The following is a 22,865-nucleotide window of genomic DNA, read 5'->3' as shown; positions in this document are numbered from 1 at the left end:
GCTCTCTCTTTACATTGCTTCACCACTTTTTTAACCTCTCTTTTCCTCTCCCTATACTCCTCCTTCGTTGCATCACTTTTTAAAAATCTCTCATATGCTAACTTTTTTTTTCTTACTGCCCTCTTTACATCATCATTCCACCATTCACTCTTCTTCCCTCCCTCACCCACTTTCCTGTAACAACAAACTTCTGCTGAACACTCTAACACTGTATTCTTAAACTTACACAATACATTTTCTACCCCATTGCCTCTACTCTCACTAGCCCATCTGTCCTCCAACAGTTGTTTATATCATACCCTAACTGCCTCCTCCTTTAGTTTATAAACCTTCACTTCTCTCTTACTTGCTGTTTCCATTTTCCTTGTATCCCATCTACATTTCACTCTCACTGAAGCTACAACTAAAAAGTGATCTGATATATCTGTGGTCCCCCTATAAACATGTACATCCTGAAGTCTACCCAACAGTCTTTTATCTACCAATATGTAGTCCAACAAACTACTGTCATTTCGCCCTATATACATACATAAGTATACATACTTACTTATCCTCTTTTTCTTAAAATATGTGTTACCTATAACCAAACTCATTTCTATATAAAGTTCAATCAAAGGGATCTCATTATCATTTACACCTGGCACCTCCAAACTTACCTACCACACCCTCTCTAAATGCTTCTGCTGCTTTAGCATTTAGGTCACCTACCACAGTTACTCTCTCACTTAGCTCAAAATTTCCTAGACACTCGTTTAATATCTCCCAAATTCTCTCTCTCTCTCTACTCTACACTGTCATCTGCAAATTAAACGGATTTAAGGAGTTTAGGTGCATTTGAGACCTCATTGATATAAATGAGAAAAGGAATTCACCTAATTGTGGTTGCATGGGTCGAGACTCGGCTCCTGGTCCCGCCTCTTCACTGATCACTACTAGGTCCTCTCTCTCTCTTCTCCCTGAGCTCTATCATACCTCATCTTAAAGCTTACTCACCCACAACTAAATAAATACTGACTAACTGTATCTCATAAATGTATAACCTGTGACCCTATGAAACTTGTTTTTTTAATTACATTACCTAATAGAAAACTCCATTCTCTCGAATGCACAGCAACTCATCTAATGACCATATGATCTGTTTCTGCACTACAAATCATTGATTTTATTCGATTTGATCAGATTATATTATACATTGTCATGCTACAAATTTGTACAACGTCAGTGTTCCTATTTGAAATACTCATTTGTACTTCATGTTGTAATTTGTTTACTGTAATTTTTACCACTGAATATATCATTGCTTAGTTTATCTTAAGATAATTTTAAGCCTGCCCATAATGCTCTGCATACGAAGGGCTTTTGGCATGTACACCCAATCACTATATTTCTTTGTACAACTGTGTATCATGCCCAAATAAAATAATTAAATAAATATGTATGGTTCCTGCCTCCACTACATCACTTGCTAGACTGTTCCACTTCCTGACAACTCTATGACTGAAGAAATACTTCCTAACAACCCTTTGACTCGTCTGAGTCTTCAGATTCCAATTGGGACCCCTTGTTTTTGTGTCCCATCTCTGGAACATCCTGTCTCTCTCCACCTTATCTATTCCATGCAGTATTTTGTATGTCATTATCATGTCTTGCCTAACCCTCCTGTCCTCCAATTCACTTGCAGTGTTTCCAAGGGAACAAGATGGCAGGAATCCACCCTGATTATTATCAAATTGATGGGGATTGGGAACAAAATGGGAAATTTTCTGCCATTCCCAGATGTTTGCTGGTGGGTACTGGACATCAAAAACTTGTTGTGGTTGTAGTTGTGGTTGTGCAGGCTGTGGTGTGGGGCTGGATTATGATGTGCTTTGTCCTGGACCTGCTGAGTCAGCGGCTTGGGTCCCAGCCTTGACTGATGCTGCATGCCCGTGGCACCACCACCACCTACTGATGCATGTGGTCTATCCATCCCATTAGTAGGCACATTATCATCAATTTCACTGTCCATTCCAGGTGTAGGTCATGGGATGTACTCTAGGATGTATTCTCTCCCCTTGGAATTACATGCGGTACACTACCCGAGCACATGCGACATCATAAAAACTGATGCTTCACCAGTGAATGATTCCTCACTATTGCTACTTGAATGGTCATCAAGAGCAATAAAATCAAAGTCCACATCACTATCATCACCATTACTCAAATCCGAGGCCTGGCCATGTGATAATATTAGTTTTCGCTTGCAATGATGCACAACTGAACGTGACTGAGACGCACCACCACCAAAGGTGGAAGGTTGAGGGTTGTCAGGATTTTCGGCACTATTTTCAATATCTTGAGTATTGCTTTCAGTCACAAATTCTTCAAAATCATAGAATTCCTCTTCAAATCTAATTCCATCTGTGTTAGAACTATCACTTGGGAAGAGGAGATTCCCAGTTCACCGGTGAGTGAGAGCTTCCTTGCCGCAAGGCATGATGAACAAAGCATACTGAGATGGCATTCCCACAATGCAATGCAGGTGCCCTGAGTTATTGTTTATTGCGCACACTGACCACACAGACCCATTCTCTTTGATGTAGGTGTACCAGCCTTCTCACATTAAATTTGAAGCCGCTAGAATTATGGCGTAGTTTGACAGCATGGACCCTGGCTTCAAAGCTGTAGAACTATGGGACGGACCCCTCAAAATATTTTTTTCTGTGTCAAGACTGAAAGATGAGGACAGCAGACATGCCGGATAATTGTGATTGTGACTAGAAGTACAGTGGACCCCCGCTTAACGATCACCTCCAAATGCGACCAATTATGTAAGTGTATTTATGTAAGTGCGTTTGTACGTGTATGTTTGGGGGTCTGAAATGGACTAATCTACTTCACAATATTCCTTATGGGAAAAAATTCGTTCAGTACTGGCACCTGAACATACTTCTGGAGTGAAAAAAGTTCGTTAACCGGGGGTCCACTGTATTTGGTTATTATAGCAGTTCACTACACATGTATGCTAACAAGCACACACATTCATGAACATACACATACACACACACAAACATACACACACACACTAACATACACACACACACTAACATATACACACACAAACACACATAAACACACACACACAGACAAATGCACACACGCATAAGCTTCTCTCTGTGGTAAAATACATAAGCTTCTTTCTGTGATAAAAAAAATGGGTTACCGAAGAGGGCGGAGAACAAGAGGTCTGGTGGATGAACCTGGGAGGGAAGATTGGGAGTTAGAGCTCACAAAAAGGGAGGAAGAGTGGGGAAGCAAGCTAGAAGAGCTTGGCCAGAAAATGGAGGAGAGGATAGCTGAAGAGAGCAGGAAGTGGGGGCTACAGGTCTTAGCAGCAGAAGATAAGATACAGTGCTAACAAGAGGAACTAAAAACCTGAAACAGATTACAGAGACAAATGACAGTACAAACACGACATCAGGAACTTCTATATCAGTCACAGACAAGGGGACTGTAGGGAGAAAAGGAGCTATCCCTTATGCAAAGGCCCTATCAGACCCACATGGGGCCCAAGAAAAGATGAGGAGCAAACTAATATCAAATGAGAGGTCTGAAGACAATGAAGGCACTATACCATATTCAGAGACTCTAACAGACAACTGCAGTGGCAAGGACAAAAGACAGTTCACTGAGCATAGGGGCTTAAGGAAGGGCAGGAATTGAAAGCAGGAACATTTCAGTGGAAGGAACTAAAATGCCTCAGAAGATGCAAAGGTAGACACAGTGGGAGGAGGAAAGGGAGAGGTCAGTTTTTGTCTATGGGCTCCAAGAAATTGAAGGGGAACCTACGATGAAAGGAACCAGGAGGATGAAAAAGCGATTGAAGATATCATGAAAACAATAGGTGAGGACAACATGACCTAGATGACAAACTTTCAGAGAATTGAGTAGTTTGCGAGTGGAAGGAAATGGCCTGTTAAAGTAATTTTCAAGGAAGAATCAGCTCGAACCAGGATCCTGCAGGAGAAAACACAACTGAGGGACAAATTGGAGTACCAGAGAGTGTACCTCGATCACGACAGAACACAAGAAGAAAGGATGACACTGAAAGAGAGGGTACAAAGACGAAAGGCGGAACGAGAGGCAATGATGAAGATGAGCAGGACAGAGATCCAGGTGGAAGGGCAAACACCTTCCAGAAACATCTGCAGAAGGACTCCAACCGCGACAACTGAACAATCTAAACTAAAACCCACACACTGTTCCCTCTGCCCCACCACCTCATCACAAACCTCACCCACACCACAACCCCCATAGGCCCCCTCCAGGGCTCCCACTCCCTGACCCCCAATATTCCCCCAGGAGCACAGTGATAGAAAAGAAGCTGAAGGTTTGGTACACGAACACAGATGGAATGATGAATAAATATGAGGAGTGGCATGAAAGAATCATTGAGAAGTCCCCAGACATCATAGCAGTCAGAGAAATGAAACTCACTGAAACAATAACATGCAATCTTCCCACCAGGATATCAGATCCTGAGGAAAGATAGGAGTAGAGGGGGAGGAGGGGTTGCACTGCTCATAAAAAGCCGATGGGGATTTGAGGAAATGAAAGGTATGCATGAGATTGGAGAAAGGGACTACATAGTAGGTACAATTCAGTCTGGGGAACATAAGGTAGTCATTGCAGTGATGTATAACCCACCACAGAACTGCAGGAGACCAAGAGAAGAATACAGTGAGAACAACAGAGTGATGGTGGACACACTGGCTGAGGTGACAAGAAGACCTCACTCGAGCAGAGCAAAGTTACTGGTTATGGGCGATTTCAGCCACAGGGAGATTGGGAAAACCTGAAGCCACATGGGGGTCCCAAAAAATGGAGAGCCAAGATGATGGATGTGGTACTGGAAAGCCTCATGCATCAACATGTCAGGGACACTACCAGAGAGAGAGGGGAGGCTGAACCAGCAAGATTGGGCCTTGTGTTCACCCTGAGCAGTTCAGACATTGAGGACATCACATTTGAGAGGCCCCTTGGAGCTTGTGATCATGTGGTTCTGAGTTTTGATTATATAGTAGAGCTACAAGTGGAGAGAGTAACAGGAGTTGAATGGGAAAAGCCAAACTATAAAATGGGGGACTACACAGGTATGAGGAACTTCCTGCAGGACTTTCAGTGGGATAGAGAACTGGTAGGAAAGTCAGTAAACAAAATGATGGAATATGTAACAACAAAATGCAAGGAGGCAGAGGAAAGGTTTGTTCCTAAGGGAAACAGAAATAATGGGAAGACCAAAACGAGTCCTTGGTTTACCCGAAGGTGTAAGGGAGGCAAAAACTAAGTGCACTAAAGAATGGAAAAGTTACAGGAGGCAAAGGACCCAGGAAAATAAGGAGATTAGTTGATGAGCCAGAAACGAATATGCACAGATAAGGAGGGAGGCCAAGCAACAGTACGAAAATGACATAGCATCGAAAATCAAGTCTGACCCAAAACTGCTGTATAGCCACATTAGGAGGAAGACAACAGTCAAAGACCAGGTGATCAGGCTGAGGAAAGAAGGTGGGGAACTCACAGGAAATGATCAAGAGGTATGTGAGGAGCTCAACACGAAATTTAAGGAAGTATTTACAGTGGAGACAGGAAGGACTCTGGGAAGACAGAACAGAGGGGGACACCAACAAGTGTTGGATGACATACACTCAACTGAGGAGGTGAAGCTGCTAAGGGACCTTGATACCTCAAAGGCAATGGGATTGGACAAACATCTCCCCATGGGTCCTTAGAGAAGGAGCAGAAATGCTGTGTGTGCCGCTAACCACAATCTTCAACATATCCCTTGAAACTGGGCAACTACCTGAGGTATTGAAGACAGCAAATGTCGTTCCCATTTTTAAAAAAGGAGACAGAAATGAGGCACTAAACTTTAGACCAGTGTCACTGATGTGTATAGTATGCAAAGTCATGGAGAAGATTATCAGGAGGAGAGTGGTTGAGCACCTGGAACAGAACAAGAGTATAAACAACAACCAGCATGGATTCATGGAAGGCAAATCCTGTCACAAACCTTCTGGAGTTTTATGATAAAGTAACAGAAGTAAGACACGAGAGAGAGGGGTGGGTTGATTGCATTTTCTTGGACTGCAAGAAGACCTTCAACACAGTTCCTCACGAGAGATTAGTGCAGAAGCTAGAAGATCAGGTGCTTATAGCAGGAAGGGCACTGCAATAGATCAGACAATACCTGACAGGGAGACCACAACGAGTCATGGTACATGATGAGGTATTACAGTGGGCACCTGTGATGAGTGGGGTCCCACAGTGGTCGATCCTAGGACCCATGCTGTTTTTGGTATATGTGAATGACATGATGGAAGTGATAGACTCAGAAGTGTCCCTGTTTGCAGATGGTGTGATGTTAATGAGGAGAATTAAACCAGGTGAGGATCAGGCAGGACTTCAAAGAGACCTGGACAGGCTGGACACCTGGTTTAGCAACTGGCTTTTCGAATTTAACCCCGCCAAATGCAAAGTCATGAAGATCTGGGAAGGGCAAAGAAGACCACAAACCTCACTCAAGGAGAAAGATCTTGGGGTGAGCATAACACTGAGCACGTCTCTGGAACCACACATTAACCAGATAACTGCTGCAGCATATAGGCGCCTGACAAACCTGAGAATAGCTTTCCAATACCTTAGTAAGGAATCGTTTAAGACACTGTACACTGTGTACATCAGGCCCATACTGGAGTATGCAGCACCATTTTGGAACTCACACTTGATCAGACACATCAAGAAATTAGAGAAAGTGCAAAGGTTCGCAATAAGGTTAGTTCCAGAGCTAAGGGGAATGTCCTATGAAGTAAGGTTAAGGGAAGTCGGCCTGACAACACTGGAGGACAGGATAGTCAGAGGAGACATGATAACGAGATACAAAATACTCTTTGAAATAGCCGAGGTGGACAGAGACAGGATGTTCCAGAGAGGGGACACAGAAACAAGGGGTCACACTTTGAAGCCGAAGACTCATAGGAGTCAACGGGATGTTAGGAACCATACATAGCTTTAAGACAAGGTATGATAAAGTCCATGGGCAGGGAGATAGAGGACCTAGTAGTGCTCAGTGAAGTGGCAGGGCCAGGAGCTGAGTCTCAACCCCTGCAACCACAATTAGGTGAGTACACACGAATATGCACACACACAAACACAAAAGGGATCACAATTGGAAGTTGAAGACTCAGATGAGCCACAGGGATGTTTGGAAGTATTTCTTAAGCTTGAGTTGTCAGGAAGTGGAATAGTCTGAAAAGTGAGGTTGTGTATGCACGCACAATATATAGCTTTTAGAAGAGGTATGAGAAAGCTCATGGAGCAGGGAAAGAGTGGACCTAGCAGCAACCAGTGAAGAGGGAGGGCCAGGAGCTATGAATCGACTTCTGCAACCACAATTAGGTGAATGCACACACACACACACACACACACACACACACACACACACACACACACACACACACACACACACACACACACACACACACACACACACACACACACACAAGACAAGACTAGTCCCAGAGCTACGGGGATTGTCCTACGAAGAAAGGTTGAGGGAAATCGGCCTGACGACACTGGAGGCCAGGAGGGTCAGGGGAGACATGATAACGACATATAAAATACTGCGCAGAATAGACGAGGTGGACAAAGACGGGATGTTCCAGAGATGGGACACAGAAACAAGAGGTCACAATTGGAAGTTGAAGACTCAGATGAATCAAAGGGATGTTAGGAAGTATTTCTTCAGTCATAGAGTAGTCAAGCCGTGGAATAGCCTAGAAAGTGAAGTAGTGGAGGTGGGAACCATACATAGTTTTAAGGCGAGGTATGATAAAGCTCATGGAGCAGGGAGAGAGAGGACCTAGTAGCAATCAGTGAAGAGGCGGGGCCAGGAGCTATGACTCGACCCCTGCAACCACAAATAGGTGAGTACAAATAGGTGAGTACACACACACACACACACACACACACTAGCATACACATTAACACACACACACACTAGCATACACACTAACACACACACACACCATGCGGGAACAACAGCTCGTTTTCGCTCGTGAATCTTTAGTAGTTAATGGCCAATCAAATGCACTGTCAGGGTCATGGGAAGTTGACAGTGTCAGTGAGCAACCCGAGAAGTGATACACGATCTGTGCCAACCAGAAAAGGCAGGTGAAGGATACAGACACATGAAAACAATTTGAATCAGTGCCAAGAGAGAGTGGAATGACCATAGGCCTAGTGTTGGTGTAGGTGGTATTGCCACATCCCAATACCAAAATTCAAACAGAATAAGTGAGACTCAAGCCAGGGAGATAAAAGACAAGGGTAGGTGAGGTAGTGACTCCAGTGTATAGTGCATACAGTGATAGAGGAGTTAGTGAATACAGTGTTTAGTGAATACAGTGAAGAAGAAATAGAAGAGGTGCCAGAACGGGAAGCATCGTACAGCGCATGAGTGAAGCAGTGCAGGCCTGCCAGACGTAACGTATAGCCTTTTTGTGGTTGCTGGGGTATTAGCCCTGTATATTACTGATAGCTGAGGGTCACAAACCCTGCTCTGGAGAGCTGAATATCATACCTAGGGCACTACTCACTGACAGAGGAGTAGAAGTGGGGAAGGGGAATAAAGGTGGGGACCAGAGGCACTATAATGCATGTGCACGCAGTAAGGTTGGACAATTACACTAACATTGTTTATTCATTAAATATAACTCCAGGTATACACTTGTAGGTACACAGGCATTTATTCAGCAAGTAAGTATAGCTCCAGGTATACACAAATAGGTGCACAGGTGTTAATAAGAAAGTATAGCTCCAGGTATACACGAGTAGGTGCACAGGTGTTTACTCAGTAAGTAAGTATAGATCCAGGTATGCATGAGTAGGTGAAAAGGCATAGGCACGGTACTCCCAGTACAGGTTCTCTCGGTACATAGCAGCATGCACGTGGAGAGTCTAGGATAGGCCTAAAAGCCTGGCAGTGAAATTAACCCCTCCCTCTCCTCCTCCCTCTCCCCTCACTTGACTCGGGTGGCAGGATAGTAACGCACACAGGCACACCCACACACCTTACCATAACAGACACGTTTCACATACCCACTCATACCCACACATACCCACAGTTCACACTCTCTTTGTACCTCTCCTACCTCTCTCTTTGCCTCCCTCCCTCTCCCTTTTCCCCCCTTTCTCCTCCTGCTCCTCATCCTCCTATACCTCCTCCATCTTCCCCCCACCTCCCCTCCCATCCTCCCTACCTGCCTCCCCTACCTCTCTCTTTCCCTCCCTTCCTCTCTCTTTCCTTCCCTTCCTCCTCCTGCTCCTCATCCTCCTATACCTCCATCTTCCCCCCACCTCTTCTCCCTTCCTCCCTACCTACCTCCCCTACCTCTCCCATTCCCTCCCTCCCTCTCTCTTTCCCTCCATTCCTCCCCCTCTTCCTCCTATACCTCCTCCATCTACCCCCACCTCCCCTCCCTTCCTCCCTACCTACCCCCCTACCCCTCTCTTTCCCTCCCTCCCTCTCTCTTTCCCTCCCTTCTTCCTCCTGCTCCTCCTCCTCCTCCTACCTCCTCCATCTTCCCCCCCTCCCCCCCTCCTCCCAACCAACCTCCCCTACCTATCTCTTTCCCTCTCTTCCTCCTCCTGGTCCTCCTCCTATACCTCCTCCATCTTCCCTCCACCTACCCTCCATTCTCCCCCTCCCTCTCCCCTCGCCTCCTAGGCCTGCAAGCACACTACCCAACCCACATGCCCCACACACTCTAACACTCCCCTCCCCCCTCTCTCTCTAGGAAAGTAACAAGGAGGTGGAAAAGGTATAAGAGGAGGATGATAGAGAGAGATAGAGAGTGTGTTTGAGTGTGAGCTAGAGGGTTAGAGAAAGAGGAGGAGGAGGAGGAGGAGGATAGAGAGAGATAGTGTGGTTGAGTGTGAGTTAGAGAGGGCTCTAACTCACACTCAACCACACTATCTCTCTCTATCCTCCTCCTCCTCCTCCTCCTCCTCCTCCTCTTTCTCTAACCCTCTAGCTCACACTCAAACACACTCTCTATCTCTCTCTATCATCCTCCTCTTATACCTTTTCCACCTCCTTGTTACTTTCCTAGAATATTTTCACCAAAAAATAAATTATGTCATTTCTTAACTCTCTCTTCTCTGTTCCTCTCACTTGCTTCCTCTCCTTCCCATCACCTGTTCCTTTCCTCTCTTTTCACCTCTAACCTTCTATCTTCCTCTCACCTGCTTCCTTTTCCCTCTTCCTCTCACCCCCTCATCCTCTTTCCAGCTCCTTATTCTCTTTTTCTCACACCTGCTCTCTATGATGACATTATGACATGTGCAACATCTAGGACATAATTATGTCCTAGAATTTGTAATGATAAAGCCACTGGATGGCGAAATGTCTATAATAAAGATACCCAGATGTTGCACGTGTGTCTTAATTTCATCTTGTCAGTATTGTATACCATTCTTGTACAACCTGCTCCCTATCCTCTCCTCACCTACTCTCTCTCTCTCACTTTTCTCTTCTCTTTCTCGCTTGCTACCTCTTTCTATCTTCCATCTGCTGTCTTTCCTCTCTCACCTACTTCCTCTTCTACAACTCACCTGCTCCCTCACATTCCTCTTACTTACTCCCACTGCTTCACCCCCTTCTCTATGTCTCTGCTATTGTCATCTGACAGATGGGACTGATATTCAAGTTTTCTGAGACATGAGGCTGCCACTGTCATCTGACAGATTGGACTGATATTCAAGTTTTCTGAGACATGAGGCTACCACTGTCATCTGACAGATGGGACTGATATTCAAGTTTTCTGAGACATGAGGCTACCACTGTCATCTGACAGATTGGACTGATATTCAAGTTTTCTGAGACATGAGGCTACCACTGTCATCTGACAGATGGGACTGATATTCAAGTTTTCTGAGACATGAGGCTACCACTGTCATCTGACAGATGGGACTGATATTCAAGTTTTCTGAGACATGAGGCTACCACTGTCATCTGACAGATGGGACTGATATTCAAGTTTTCTGAGACATGAGGCTGCCACTGTCATCTGACAGATGGGACTGATATTCAAGTTTTCTGAGACATGAGGCTACCACTGTCATCTGACAGATGGGACTGATATTCAAGTTTTCTGAGACATGAGGCTACCACTGTCATCTGACAGATGGGACTGATATTCAAGTTTTCTGAGACATGAGGCTACCACTGTCATCTGACAGATGGGACTGATATTCAAGTTTTCTGAGACATGAGGCTACCACTGTCATCTGACAGATGGGACTGATATTCAAGTTTTCTGAGACATGAGGCTACCTAATAAATAATTTTTTGTAGTCCCATAACACTTAATATTTTATTTATTAATAATCATTGTTTTTTCAGCACAGCAAAGTGATGGAGGTACTGGATACTTCTTCCACCCTGGTATTTCTTGACCTTGCATGGGCTGGTTTAATCAGAGGCAGAGTTCACATCCGCCTGACTCCTGACACTGGGCTGGCCACACAGTTTGTGTGGTTGTCTTCTGGCGAGAGAGGTCCATCCTACCACAACACAACATTTTTTAAAGTAGAGTACAAAGGTGAACCAGGAGAAAGTGTTACAGGTGGAGACTACCAGCATAATAATGGAAAGGGAGGAGCCCCACTGCTGTCTGATCAGCAGGATGAGTACCGGGAATCAGGCAAAGTTGGTGCTGTGTCATCACCGTGGTGGCAAGGGAGTCACTTTAGTACCCAGTTCACCATTATCACCAGGGATGCCACATATAATCAGTATAGCAATATCTTTGGTGAAGTTGAGAGTGGGATGAATGTATTGAGAGCAGCAGTTGACCACAGTAACATAAAGGAGGTGACTGTTGTGGACTGTGGTGTTGTGCTGGCTCTCTAGTTTACTGTACCATCACTATTGTATCTTTGGTGAGGTTGACAATTGATGGGAGGTGTTTTGAGAGCAACAATCAGTCACAGTAATGTCATGGAGGTGACTGTTGCATACTCTGCTATTTTGTAGACACTTTAATTCACTGTATTATCACTATTGCATTTTCTTCAAGGGGCATCTATGCCACACTTAATTACCCCGACCTCTTCTTATGGGGACATTTCTCTTGCAAAATTTATCTCCCAGACAGAATGAAAAGGAATTGCTTTCTACTCAGTTCTAATGTAGCTTTCATTGGTAGTGCTGCAGTGGGTGTATTACTCCACCTAATGTAGCTTTCATTGGTAGTGCTGCAGTGGGTGTATTACTCCACCTAATGTAGCTTTCATTGGTAGTGCTGCAGTGGGTGTATTACTCCACCTAATGTAGCTTTCATTGGTAGTGCTGCAGTGGGTGTATTACTCCACCTAATGTAGCTTTCATTGGTAGTGCTGCAGTGGGTGTATTACTCCACCTAATGTAGCTTTCATTGGTAGTGCTGCAGTGGGTGTATTACTCCACCTAATGTAGCTTTCATCGGTAGTGCTGCAGTGGGTGTATTACTCCACCTAATGTAGCTTTCATCGGTAGTGCTGCAGTGGGTGTATTACTCCACCTAATAGAAACTGAATTATGTGAGTAAATATCAGGTGATGCTCTGATGAGAAACTGTTAGAGGCTCTTTTTTTCTGACTTATTACTGGTGGTTGCCTACACATCCAGGAGTGGCAATGGAAAGTGCATGACTCGTGGCATTCTTTACAGTTTGCTCACTAACAATACATGAGAACATAAGAATGGAGGAATACTGCAGAAAGTGTACTGGCCCATACAAGGCAGGTCCTTATCAAAACCACTCGTACCCCAAGGTACCCAAGAATTTAGTCCCGTAACTACGACACGTGTGTTAAAAGAAGAAAGAACTACGACACCATTCAAACCCAGCCTCTCCCAATCATATGTTTGTCCAATCTCTTTTTAAAGCTACCCAAGGTCCTAGCCTTGATCATTCTACTCATAAAATTGTTCCATGCATCCACAACTCTGCTCAAAAACCAGTACTTACCTATGTCCTTTCAAAATCTAAATTTATCCAACTTAAATCCATTATTTCTGGTTCTTACCTGGTTTGACACCCTCAGTACTTTATTAATATCACCTTTGTTTATGACCATCATCCACTTATAGACTTCGATGATATCTCCCCTCATTCTATGCCTTTCCAGAGAGTTAAGATCCAATGCTCTGTATTCATATGGGAGATTCCTTATACAAATAATTTTAGCCATTCTTCTCTGTATGTTCTCCAATGAATCTATATTCATCCTGTAGTAAGGAGACCAAAGCTGAGCGGCATAATCCAAATGAGGCCTCACTAGTGATGGATAGAGATGTAAAATAACTTGGACCTCTGTTACTTGTACTTCTTGAAATAAATCCTAGTAATCTGTTAGCCTTTGTTATGAAGAAAGTGAGAGCTCCTTGGGGCTTAAAGCTTTGTCTAAGGGCAAAGGTAAAAGTTACTCACATCTCGTGTAAACCTAGGCCACCCAGGGTTATCCCAGTCAAAACAAAAGCGCTAAACCAGCATTTAATGCATCAATGGGTTGGTTATCAGAGGGTTTAGGGAAAATTCCTTGTTTGAAAAATATGCATTTATTACTAACAATATAAACACACACTAGAAAAAACACCCTCATATTGCTCTAAGCCTAGACGCCCAAATAAAGGTACATAGGGAGCCTGCGGCTGGAGAGTCAACGCAAAACAAAGACACCTGTACCTATGGGGCTGGTGCCCAGCAGACGCTGTCCCTTACTCTCCTCCTGAGACCAACTCATCCTATTTCATCAGTCCTCACTCATCCCACAGAACCCTGATCATATCAAAGCCCAGGTGAGCATGCTGGTAAGTATCATATAAAGGAGCCTATGGCTTAGTTGGCTAAACAAAAGGAGTACAGAACTACAAAACTTAGCTTAAATACACACCATCTCACCAGCCTTCACTCCATGCTGCCTCCACTTGACTGGCTCCCATTCGCCACCCACGCTTACAGACGCCGTGACCCCACACAGTTGAAAAATAAATCCCCAACAGGATATCTTATATTCCACAGTTTAAACTGCTTTACAGTTCCCACAAAATACATAGCATATTTCTAAAGTTATGGTTTACATTTACCCCTAGTTCAGTACATTATGATTTACAATTATGTTTATCAAATAATAGCACACTTCTCCATACATTTAAACAGCAATACAGCAACTTGCATAACAACCTTATTGTGCACACTTAGCCTCTTCAAGGAGGGGGGTCCTTGATGTGGCAAAGAGGCTCTTGGTCTAGGGAATTAAACCCTATGGCCTCCTTTCTCAGACCGATCCTAAATACCCCCCCAATCCTTCCTTCCCTATCCCATCATCCCCATCCCCCTTTTTTTCCTCCTTTCCTCCCCCTCCCAACCCTCCCCTTTTCCTGTCATGTTTGTAGTTTCTGGGTTCCTCCCCTCTGGAATTAAGGTTTCTAAGTAGAGGGAAGTGTGCTGGGGTTCATCCCACTCCATGGAGTCCCTTAGGGGTGTTGTAGTTTGCCATGGAATCTGAATTGTCTGGAAGTGCCCTACTCCCTTCCTGGATCTTCGAAAAGTGTGCAGGGTGTCCTGCAGAGGCTGCCTGTCAGTTCTGGGAGGTGACAGCCAAAGGAGGTATGCTTTGTGGCAGGTTTCTGACCACTACCAATAGACCCCTTGCTGTCTTCAAGAAGGTACTGGACAGGCACCTAAAGTCAGTACCTGACCAACCGGGCTGTGGTTCGTACATCAGCTTGCGTGCGGCCAGCAGTAACAGCCTGGTTGATCAGACCCTGAACCATCATGAAGCCTGGTCTCAGACCGGGCCACAGGGGCACTGACCCCCAAAACCCTCTCCAGGTAAACCCTTTCCTTTGTCCACTGAGGTGGCTAGATCGCTATCCTGGAGTGCTGATTTATGGCATGAAGGGTAGGGTATGGCACGGGTTCCACGCTGCATCTGCACTGCTCATGGGCTCGAGGCACTCTCAGATGAGGGGAAGAACTTACAGCCCTTCCATGCCTTCTAGTGACTGTCCCTTATTTTTTTTTCTTTCCTTCTTTTTATCTTTAAAATAACTAGAAAGAAGCACCACTATCATGGAGTCTTCAGTTTGTGACAACCCCCGTCCTCCTCCATGGCCCCTTTCTGTTCCCACATCTTGTTCTGGCCTGGCTTCATTATTGGACCATTCTCTAGACTCTTCTCAATCCCTTGTACCTTCTGCTGGTGTCGCTTCATCAGCTGCTCCAGGTGCCGAGATGCCACCCGTTTCTGTTAATGCCTCTGCCTCAAGCACACCTTAAGGTGTCTGGCTTCCCCGAATAAGGTTTACCTGGAGATGGTTTTGGGGGTCAGTGCCCCCGTGGCTTGGTCTGAGACCAGGCCTTGTAGTGGATCAGGGACTGACCAACCAGGCTGTTACTTCTGGCCACACGCAAACTGACGTATGAACCACAGCCCAGTTGGTCAGGTACTGACTTTAAGTGCCTGTCCAGTGCCTTCTTGAAGACAGCCAGGGGTCTATTGGTAATCTCCCTTTTGCATACTGGGAGGCAGTTGAACAGTCTTGGGCCTCGGACACTTATAGTGTTGTCTCTCGCTGTACTCATGGCACCCCTGCTTCTCATTGGGGGAATGCTGCATCTGCCATGTATTTTGTTTTCATAGGGAGTGATTTTCATGTGCAGGTTTGGCACCAATCCCTCCAGGACCTTCCAAATGTATACAGTGGACCCCCGGTTTACGATATTATTTCATTCCAGAAGTATGTTCAGGTGCCAGTACTGAACGAATTTGTTCCCATAAGGAATATTGTGAATTAGATTAGTCCATTTCAGACCCCCAAACATACATGTACAAACGCACTTACATAAATACACTTACATAATTGGTCGCATTGGGAGGTGATCGTAAACCGGGGGTCCACTGTATTATCTTACAGTAGGGCCCCACTTTTCGGTGTTTCGCCTTATGGCATTCCGTAATATGGCAATCTCAAATTATGACCAAAACTTTCTATAGGGCAAGCAATCTTTCAAATATGGCATGCACCACCAGGTTTGTTTACATTCTCTTTATTATGTAATAATAATCACTCTTTGGCACATTAAATGTCTAATTTTACATAAATATAGACATTTTCATTAATCCATCCATGATATTTTCTCCAAAATTATATAAGAAACATGTTATATAGCCTATAAACATTTTATGTTTATATACTATGGAGGTGTAGTAGCCGGGCGGAGGGAAAACATTACGTCACTCCCCTTAATACATAACACTTTTGTTTACAATTCTCGGCATGAATTATTCATTACTTCTCCCTTTGCTGTGATGGTATCTGAAGGTAGTTGTTAGAAATGATTAAACTTAATGAACATGGTATGTTGATGGTAATATGGCTCTGGGCCAAGTTAAATATCGTGTAGCTATGTAGGTAGGTATAGGTATGTAGCCCAGGCGGACTATATACCTACATCATTATTATAACTGATAATTATACGTATGTGTACCTAAATATTCCTTCACTCATGGCGTCATTTCTTCTAAAAATGGTGAGAATGGGACTGTTTGTCTTTATTTATTCTACTGTATCAATGTGGAGACAACTTGTACACGATGTAAAGTGACGAAAACCAGACGCGTTCATCTGGTTTGTTTACATTATGTGTGGGTGGAGTGGGGAGGGCTGCCCTGGCTGGCTACCATACTTCCCAAACCTGACTTCCTAAAAATAAAACTCATCTCTCACTCTACATTAAGACTACAAATATTTTAAGGTAATTAATGAATGTACTGTATATGTATTTTATCACTCTGGGAAGCTTTAATTAAATATCGTATTATGTTATGTGTTGGTGGAGTGGGCTGACCTGGCTGGCTACCATACCTCCCAGACCTTACTTCCTACAAATTAAACTCACCTCTCACCCTACATTAATAAGACTACAAATATTTTAAGTTAAGTAGTGGGTGTACTGTGTGTGTATTTTACTCTTTATTGTTTTTAATGCCTAGTTCTATTGCTAACGTAATTTATGTTAGTGTAAACTTGTTACCTGACATTTATAAGTGGAAAAAATGACATTCTGCTTTCTGGCAGTAGCCTGGAACCTAACTTGCTGTATAAGTGGGGTCCTACTGTATCTCTCTCACCTGCATTCCAGGGAATACAGATCAAGGACCTTCAACCATTCCCAGTAATTTAATGTGTGCCGTGAAAGTTCTTTGTACACTCTCCAGGTCAGCAATATCGCCAGCATTAAAGGGGGCCGTTAGTGTACAGCAGTATTCCAGCCTAGAGAGAACAAGCGATTTGAAGAGATTCATCATGGGCTTGGTGTCCCTAGTTTTGAAGGTTCTCATTACCCATCCTATCATTTTCCTAGATGTGATAGATACATTGTTGTGGTCTTTGAAGGCGAGATCTTCTGACATTACCACTCGCAGGTTATTCGCATTACTTTTTTGCTCTATTATATGGTTAGAATTTGTCGTATACCCTGATACATTTTTAATTTACTCAAGTTTTCCATATCTCAGTAGTTGAAATTTCTCCTTGCTAAACTTCATATTGTTTTGAGTGGCCCATTCGAAGATTTGGTTGATGTCCGCTTGGAGTCTCACAGTGTCTTCGACGCAGGTTACTGCCATGACAATCCTGGTGTCATCCGCAAAAGAAGACATGGAGCTATGACTTACATCTCTGTCTATGCCATAAATAAGGATGAGGAATAGAATGGGAGTGAGTACTGTGCCTTGTGGAACAGAGCTTTTTACTGTAGCTGCCTGGGACTTTACTCCGTTTGCTATTACTCTTTGTCTTCTATTTGTCAGGAGGTTATAGATCCATCTACCAACTTTTCCTTTTATTCCTTTATCCTGCATTTTGTGTGCTATTACATCATGGTCACACTTGTTGAAAGCTTTAGCAAAGTCTGCATAGTATACTACATCTGTGTTTTGTTTATTCTCTACAGCACCCAGGACATTGTCATAGTGGTCTAGGAGCTGGGACAGGCAGCAGCGACCTGCTCTAAACTCATGTTTCCCTGGGTTGTGTAACTGATGGGTATCTAGGTGGTTGGCAATCTTGCTTCATAGAACTCTCAGATTTTTATGATATGGGATGTTAGTGCTATCGGTCTGTAGTTCTTTGCAGTTGCTTTACTGCCATCTTTGAAGAGTGGGGCTATGTCTTTTGTTTTAAGTGTGTGTGAGATGACCCCCTGTGTCCATGCTCCCTATCCATAGAATGCTGAAGGCTTTCTGCACTGTTTGATAAACATGGAGTGCCATGAATCTGGGCCTGGGGCAGAGTGCATGGGCATGGCATTGCCTTTTCAAAATCTTGTGGAGCTAGGATAATATCCGAGATTTTTGAGATGACCAAATTTTGGGTTTCGTTCATAAAGAATTCATATGGACTGTCGACCCTTAGTCTGGGCAGTGGCTCGCTGAACACGCCTAAGCAGGGGGCCCAATACTGGATGTTGTTTTTCCCTTAGATTTGGCATAAGAGTAGAAGTGTTACGGTTTTTTTTCAGTTTCGTTTAGGGCTTTTAGTTTTTCCTGTGATTCTTGTCTCCTGTAAAATTCCTTCAGCCTAAGTTTGATATTTGCAATTTCATATTCCTACACCTTCATGCCTATCACCTGTGAAGTTGAATCTATCTTCTACCTCAGTGCCTAGCTCTCACCTGTTTCTAACTCTCACATGATGATGGAGGTTAACCTCCCTTGTGTAGTCCCCTCTTCTCCTGTTCCCCCACTCAGTCTTCTTAGTTACCTTCCAGCCTCCTTCCTCTCCTATTCCACTGCAGGATTCTTCTGCCCCTGCCAGTGCATGTCTCCAGGTTCATTCTCCCTGCCCCTCTCAGACTTCTTTGGTTCCCTCCATAGTCTCCCAGCTCTCTTCTTGCTCTACCTCATCTGTCTCTGAAATCATGGTATTAGCATCTTCCTTATCGGCTGTGAGACTTGACACTATCTCCAACTATATTCCATAGGTGAAACTCTTGAGGTGGGGATGAACGCTCTGTGAGACTATCTCTGAAAAAAATTCGAAAAATTTTGAAAAAAATTAGTGCATAATTCTGGCATCATTTTGATGTAATCAGCTTGTTTCTAGCACATTTCTAAGTATCTTTTCCGATTTTTTTTTGTTGTTGTTGCTGAGGTCATCAAGACGACAGGATGCCAATTCAGGTTTTTTTTTTCTCCAAAAATTATGATTTTTATGATCGTTTCTATCCAAATATACTTGTTGGCATCATCTGAGTCAGCTAGTGATCACTGTACACACAACTAGTACCTCAGTGACTTACGAGTCACTGATGAGAGTAGAGTTGTGATGGTCGGTGAGAGGTGGTGCGCGGCGACCCTAGAGTTTCACGCAAAATGTATGTGAATAACTCGAGAATAAGTTATTGATGTTATTTTCCGTCTCCTGCAAAGAATTTTTTTTAGGAGCATCATGGTTTTATCACATGTTATTAAGGAGTGATGGTTCTATGAAGCTAAAGAAGGGATTTATGATATGTATTACCGTTTTGTTTTTATGGATTTTTTTCCTCAAAAAAAAAAAAAAATATCAACATTTTGTATAATGCAGTCTATTGACATTTCACTCATTCCCTTTTATTTGATGATTATCTAGTTCTATCTTTTGTCTGATGTCAACTAGAATATTGTAAATCTTACCAAATTTGTAGAAAAAGGAATGTAAGACCTATAGAATATAACTTATTTTTTTTCTATCAAACTTTAAGGAAAAAGGCGAAAAGAAACATGTTGTCTAGGTTTCAAATACTACTTAAGGGCAAAACCGTTCCTCTCCCCCTTGATGCACACTGACATGCCACCTTCTACCCGTTCCTTTTCATGACCCTCACAACAATCTTTTCCTTCACAGCATTCTGATTCCTCCTTGCTTACACACTTACTGTTGCCCCCAAACATTGACTTTACTGATACTAATAGCCCACAGATTTTATTGCTCCTCCTTGTTGGCATACCTGTCTTTGTAAATAATGTCTTATTTACAATGGAATATTCGTAGCCTCGGGTAATTTTTGGAGAGCTCCAAGTGTTGTTCTCCCAGTTTTCCCCAATATGTGTCAGGTTACAAGAGCCCAAAATTCGTTCAACTGTTATTTGCTCCGTTTCGGGCTATGTGCTGTTACATTATTCTGATCCCTTTCCTGATTAATCATTTAATAAGAAAGTGCTTCTTGTGCATGTTGGTATACCATATCAACAAGTTTTTGTTCGTTCTCTTCTGCATTATACTGCAGCTCGTATTTATTTGCACAGATGGTATACAATTTGCTCTCTATCTTTCTCCCTCCTGTGCATTCTTTGTCTCAGATATTGCGTTTTTGATCTCTACTGCCGCCCATCTTGTTGTAAGGTGATTTTAACACTCGCCATCATCTGTGGGGAGGGTCCCACTGTGACTTGTAGTGATCAACTGGAGACTTCTCTTCATGTTTTAAATATGGGTGCTCTTACCCATTTTGACTCTTGCACTCAGTCTCTCTCTTGCATTGATCTTTCTATCTGTTCCTCGTCAGTTGGACTTAGTCTGTTGTCCCAGATTTACACGACAGTGATCACTTTCCCATTCTGCATACTTCTACTACATATTCCCGATCGCCTCATAGCCCTCGTTGGCAATTTGCATGAATGAATTGGGACTTGTACTCTCATCTTACCACTTTTTGTGGGGACCCTCTTTCATCCTCTATTGATGAACTAGTGCACCAGTTTTCGACCTTAGTTTTGACTGTGGCATCACATTCTATTCCTCAAACCTCAGGCAGGCATTCTCAGACATGTGTGCATTGGTTGTCTCCTGCAAGTGCCCGTGCAGTGCTTTGAAATGTGCTGCATGAGGCCATTATCAATATAATCTGACCTCAAATCATCTTAATTTTAAGTGGGCAAGGGCAGTTGCTTGCCGCATCATATGCAAGGCTAAACTCGCTTGTTAGCAAGACTGTCTACCATTACCTCGTCTTCCCCTATGTGTGCAGTTTAGAAGAAGGTACGGAAGTTGTGTGGCAAGTACACTCCCAGCCCAACTCCCGTTTTGTGGGTTGCTGGTGTTAGTCTTGAAGAACCTCTAAGTTGCCATGGAACTCAGGAACCATCTTGTCTGTGTCTCCTAAGGGCTTCACCTTTGTCCCTCATTTCTTGCATCTAAGTCTGCCAAGGAGCAATTGCTGTTGGATTTCTCCTCTAATGGAATGAAACCTTACAACATACCTTTCAGTCTCCTAGAGCTAGAATCCGCACTTTCTGCCTGCCAGTTATCGGCAGCTGGACCTGATGACATTCATATCAGTATGCTACAGCATCTGCATTCTACTGCCCTTTCAGCCCATTTGCGTCTTTTCAATCTTATTTGAACACGAGGGATTCTCCCTCAACAATGGAAATCTGCCATTGTCCTACCCTTTCGCAAACAAGGCACCTCGGGGCTTGATTCCTCTCACTGCTCTGATCAGTGTAATCTGCAAGGTGATGGAACAATTGGTTAATAAAAGTCTGATATGGTATTTGGAGACTATAGTCTGTCTCCTCACCAATATGGCTTTTGCAAGGGCCACTACTTTGGACCCCTTGCTCCAGTTAGATACATATGTGCAAAATATCTTTGCTAACAAACACTCCATCCTAGCAGTCTTTTTGGATCTTGAGAAGGCATACGACACCACTTAGAGGTACAACATTTTAGCCCAAGCCCACTATGTAGGCCTCTGCGGTAATCTGCCAACTTTCCTTACTGCTTTCTTACCTAAGACATTTTCATGTCCGGGTTGGTGCCTCCCTTTCCTCAGACTTTGTTCAGGCTGAGGGTATCCCACAAGGTTGTGTCCTTAGCACTACCCTTTTTCTTTTGGCTTGCATATTTGGTCATTACTTTATGTGGACGACTTTGCTATAGCTTATGCAGGAGCTGACTTACCCGATAGCGGCCTACCTTCAGGATGCGATTGACCAGGTTTCCCATTGGGCCACTTCTCATGGATTTAAATTTTATAGTACAAAAACCCATTTCATCGCCTTCACTAGATGTCCTCTTGTTCCTAATATTCCATTGTATTTACATGGCTCACGTATTCCAGAACGTGATACAGTCAAGGTTCTTTGCCTTCTCTTGAATCACTGGTTGACATGGAAACCGCACATTTTCTCTTTGACAGCTGCTTTCCATGTCAGCTGAATCTCCTGAAAATTCTTGCACATCGTTCATGGGGTGCAGATCACTGGACTCTCCTCTGTTTGCATTCCACCCTAGTCTTGTCTAAGCTGGATTATGGAGACAAAGTCTATTCTGCAGCTTCTCTTACCGCTCTAAGATCCCTTTCATCATCATGGTCTACGTTTATACCTTAGTTCCTTTTGTTCATCCCCTGTTGAAAGCCTCTATGCTGAGGTGAATGTCTCTTCCTTAGCTGATCGTCATGATGCTCATTTCCTTCGTTACTTTTTCTGCTCTAATGACCTTCGTGTTCTGTTTACATATAGGTTGGTCTCGGACATTAGTAAAAGTCCATTATTTGTTCGACGCCCCTGCTTACTCCATTTTCCCTTTGTCTTCACTCTGGTCTTCTCTCCACTTGTCTCCCTTGTATGTTCATTTAGCGTCTGCCTTTTCCCTATCCCCTTGGGAGGTTCCAATAATGTGTCTGTTCTCCCTTACTGCTGTGTGCCAAAGCTCTTTTACCTATTACTGCTTCTTTCTTTTTCTTGGTCACTTCGGATCGCATGCTCATTCTGTTGCTGTTTATACA

At 43.7% G+C, this 22,865-nt stretch overlaps 1 protein-coding gene across 2 annotated transcripts in view; it reads left to right on the top strand.

Annotated features, from left to right (window-relative positions):
- The window catches only part of LOC128704573 (uncharacterized), a 78,987-nt gene extending 58,765 nt beyond the window's left edge, over positions 1-20,222 (top strand). The window contains exon 3 of one of the 2 annotated variants that reach the window (XM_070080218.1): positions 11,444-20,222. In XM_070080218.1, coding sequence (XP_069936319.1) covers positions 11,444-11,496 — 53 coding nt within the window. In that variant the 3' untranslated portion in view covers positions 11,497-20,222. The remainder of the gene's footprint in view (positions 1-11,443) is intronic. The other variant, XM_070080217.1, reaches the window with a different exon arrangement.
- Positions 20,223-22,865: the final 2,643 nt, after the last annotated feature.

The sequence above is a fragment of the Cherax quadricarinatus genome, unplaced genomic scaffold (assembly GCF_038502225.1).
Source record: "Cherax quadricarinatus isolate ZL_2023a unplaced genomic scaffold, ASM3850222v1 Contig227, whole genome shotgun sequence".
Taxonomy (NCBI): Eukaryota; Metazoa; Arthropoda; class Malacostraca; order Decapoda; family Parastacidae; genus Cherax; species Cherax quadricarinatus.
Note: the sequence above shows the minus strand (reverse complement) of the source record. Positions and strands in the feature narration are given on the sequence as shown.